General features: G+C 44.3%; 1 protein-coding gene across 1 annotated transcript; it reads left to right on the top strand.

Annotated features, from left to right (window-relative positions):
- Positions 1–1,227: 1,227 nt before the first annotated feature.
- On the top strand, positions 1,228–2,482 carry LOC147330811 (uncharacterized). The gene has a single exon (XM_086294073.1). It carries the CDS (start codon positions 1,595–1,597, stop codon positions 2,480–2,482), a length of 888 nt encoding a protein of 295 aa, XP_086150199.1. The 5' UTR covers positions 1,228–1,594.
- Positions 2,483–3,651: the final 1,169 nt, after the last annotated feature.

Raw genomic sequence — 3,651 nt, 5'->3', positions numbered from 1 at the left:
CAATTTTTCCAGTTTTTACTGAAAATTATGCCGTCTAATGTCTCATTGCACTCTGAAATGAAAGCATAGTACAAATAAGCAATTAACTTAAAAAAGAAATCATGGACTCAATTTATAGACCAAAATGTATTCTAAAGTTTTGACTCATCTAAGTAGCCACCTTTGGCAGATGTAACAGCTGAAGAGCTTCTTTCTGCAGTAGAAATCAAATATTCTTCAGAAAGTTCTTCCCATATCTGTTACAGAAGGTCTCATAAATGTGCAGCACGTGTCGGTTGCTTTGCTTTCACTCTTCTGTCCAGTTCATCCTAAACCAGCTCGATGGCGTTTAAGTTTAAGTGCTGGCCGCTCCCTGTTTTCAAGCTTCCCATCTTGTTCTTTTTTCCTGAGGTAGTTCTGGCATAGCTTGGACTCGTGTTTTAGGTCATTATGTTGCAACGGGATGAACCCCTGACTGCTAGACGCATACCAGAGGGTATTGCATGGCACTGAAGAATGCTGTTTGGTTCAGGGTGCCTCTCACTCTCTATAAGTCACCGACCCTGGATCCAGCAAACCAGCCCCAGACCATCACACTTCCTCCCTCATGTTTGACAGTTGATGCCACACAATGTCCCTTCGCCTACTTGATGGTGTACAAGGATCCTGTGTGATGAACCGAAGATTTCAAATTTCGATTCATTAGTCCATAATATCTTCTTCCAGTCTTCAGTTGGATGGCACTGTTTCATGACGTCTTAGCAATGGCCTTTTTGCTGCAACTCGTCCTGTCAAAGCTGCAGCTTGAAGTCTTCTGTTCACAGTTGAACCTGAGACTTGCTTACTACAACCACTATTAAGCTGTGCTTGAAGCTGTTGTCCTGTGAGGCACCTATCATGCAAGCTGTTAACTCTCAGAAACTTGTCCTCTGATTCATTTGTGGCTTTTGGGTCTGGCAGACCTCTTCCTGTCAGAGTTTGCCCCAGTTTTCCGAGTGCCCTTTGATGGTAAAGGAAACTGTACTCACTGACATCTTGACTTTCTTTGCAATTTCTCTGTAGGAAAGAACTACATTTTTAAGTGTTATGATGGTCTGTCTCTCTTTCGTTGTTAATTGCTTTTTTCTCGCCATTTTTGTAGCACACCACTTTCTGCAGTACAATACTGTTTAACTGATGCTCACTGGGGTATGGTACCACAGTGTGTCCCAACACTGCCTTTATGCAGACAGAGGGGGTTGTAAGTAATCCAGAAAAGTTGGAACATCTATAGGAATTACTAGTACCAGCTCTCAAGGCTCCCCCTTTGTGAGTGTGGACGCTTCATCTCTTTGCTCTTTAAATGCTTTGCTTCTTTTATTGATTTTTATTGATTTTTATGCTGATTTTTTCCCTTTTTTCCGTATGAGCTTACCTGCGATAGCTTCTGGACACTTATAGATCATTAGGACTAAAGTGTTCTTAACAGAAACAGCAACATTTTTATAGTTACCTTATCCTCAGCGCTCCGTGTGTCTGTGGCCTAGACACAGCTGAAGCCTGATTACAGCGTCTGGGCACCGAGCAGCCTCAATAGCCTGGAAAGGTGCTAACCGCTAGGCTAACTAGCAACAAGATGCCTTCCCTCTCCACAGATGACTACCACAGCCTCCTGCAGAAGATTGCAGTACTGGAGACAAAAATTCATCGCTTAGAAGTAAACGTGGAGGTAAATGGACTGTGTGGAAATGAAACAACCTTGCCTTTGATTCAAAACAATGGCGATGAGCAAGCTAGTACACAGCTAAGGAGCACAGATAACATGACCAAGAAAGTAGACTTTGTGCACTATTATAAATCCTCAAGCGATAATCCCCCCTTGGACTGTCTTGGTGCAAAACCAAGACATAAATCATGTCTCCTGGAAGGGGGAGGATGTATCACAGGCAGGGCACAGCGAGCTGAAATCTCTGAAACCGACTGGCCTTCACTTCCTACGAGACAGAGAAGCTCTTCTACCCCTGTATACGAGAGGAAACAGGACTGGACAACCGTGAATAGGAAGGTTAACAACAAACCTTCAAAACAACTGAATGTGAAACTGCAGAACAGATTTGCTCCACTATCAAAGGACCCTGGATCTATATCGGACAACCATCCATCTAAAAGTAGCGAAGTAAGGCCCGAAAATCTTTTGAAAAGTAAAAGGCCACAGGGAAAGCTAAAGGCTAGGCCTGAAACTCTGATTGTGGGTGACTCTGCCGTAAAGGATGTACAAAGGATGTGCGGTAAAAACACTAAAGTCCTCTGCTTTCCTAACGATATGGTCAACAACCTGAAGGAGAGAATTCTTCAAATTGCAGATGAATATCCAACTGTGACAAACATTGTTCTGCATACAGGGTCAAACGATGTGTCCAAACAACAGTCGGAGGTTCTGAAACAGGACTTTACTGGATTACTAAATACTGTAAACTCTCTGAATGCAGCTGTATTCATCAGTGGACCTGATTACTGTGTCTGATGTGGGCCTGTCTGATCATTACTGTGTTTTCTTTGAAAGTAAAATCTCAGCCCACACAAATATATCAACAGCAGTGATCACAAAACGGTGTATAACTGAAGACAGTAGTGAGATCTTTAACCAGGTCTTCCCATTAACACCTGACCTGCCCAGAGGTTCAGTCAATGAGCTCGTCAATAGCTTCAATGCAAAAATGTTAAATGTAATGGATACAATTGCTCCCATTAAGGTGAAGGTTATCTCTGGAAGGAAAAAGTCTCCATGGAGAAACTCCACACTGGTGAAAAATGAAAAAAGAGAGTTTAGGAAAGCTGAGCGCAGATGGAGAAAAACAAACCTCCAGGTTCATTATGACATCTATAAAGAGAAACTTCACATTTATAATTTACAACTGAGGAGTGCAAGAAGGTCCTACTTCTCTGACATCAGTTGACAGGCTAACAAACCCTCCTGTGCCAGTGGCAGCTGAACTTCATTCTACCATGGCCTGCAATGACTTTGCCAAATTCTTCACAGAAAAAATCCAAAAGATTAGACAAGCAATTGGTACATCAACAGCAGATCCAGAATATGTACTGTGTCCACCGAAAAACTGCTTAAACACCATCAAACAGTTTCACCCTATTAACAGCAAAGACCTCCTCCTTGAATCGCTACCTTATCGTGGTGGAGGGGTTTGTGTGTCCCAGGGATCCCAGGGGCTATGTTGTCTGGGGGCTTTTGCCCTCTGGTAGGGTCTCCCATGGCAAATTGGTCCTGGGTGAGGGACCAGACAAAGAACGATTCAGAAGACCCTTATGAAAAGAATATCGAGGGAACAGTTTACCCTGCCCAGGATAGGGTTACGGGGCAGTTCGGAGTACCCAGCCTTCTTAGAGTCCCTGGGGGGGGGGGGGGTGCTGGAAGGTGCTCCACCTGGGGACTCTGTTGTCCTGCTGGGAGACTTCAATGCTCACGTGGGTAACGACAGCGAGACCTGGAGGGGCGTGATTGGGAGGAACGGCCTCCCTGATCTGAACCTGAGCGGTGCTTTGTTATTGGACTTCTGTGCTAATCACAGTTTGGCCATAACGAGCACCCTGTTCGAACATAAGAGTGTCCATAAGTGCACGTGGCACCAGGACGCTCTAGGCCGTAGGTCGATGATCGATTTTGTAATCGTATCACCA

Source organism: Aulonocara sp. 'chitande type north' Nkhata Bay, linkage group LG5 (genome assembly GCF_057382095.1).
Source record: "Aulonocara sp. 'chitande type north' Nkhata Bay isolate Kocher_YH1m ecotype deep benthic linkage group LG5, A_spYH_male_GT1.1, whole genome shotgun sequence".
NCBI classification, from domain to species: Eukaryota; Metazoa; Chordata; class Actinopteri; order Cichliformes; family Cichlidae; genus Aulonocara; species Aulonocara sp. 'chitande type north' Nkhata Bay.
Note: the sequence above shows the minus strand (reverse complement) of the source record. Positions and strands in the feature narration are given on the sequence as shown.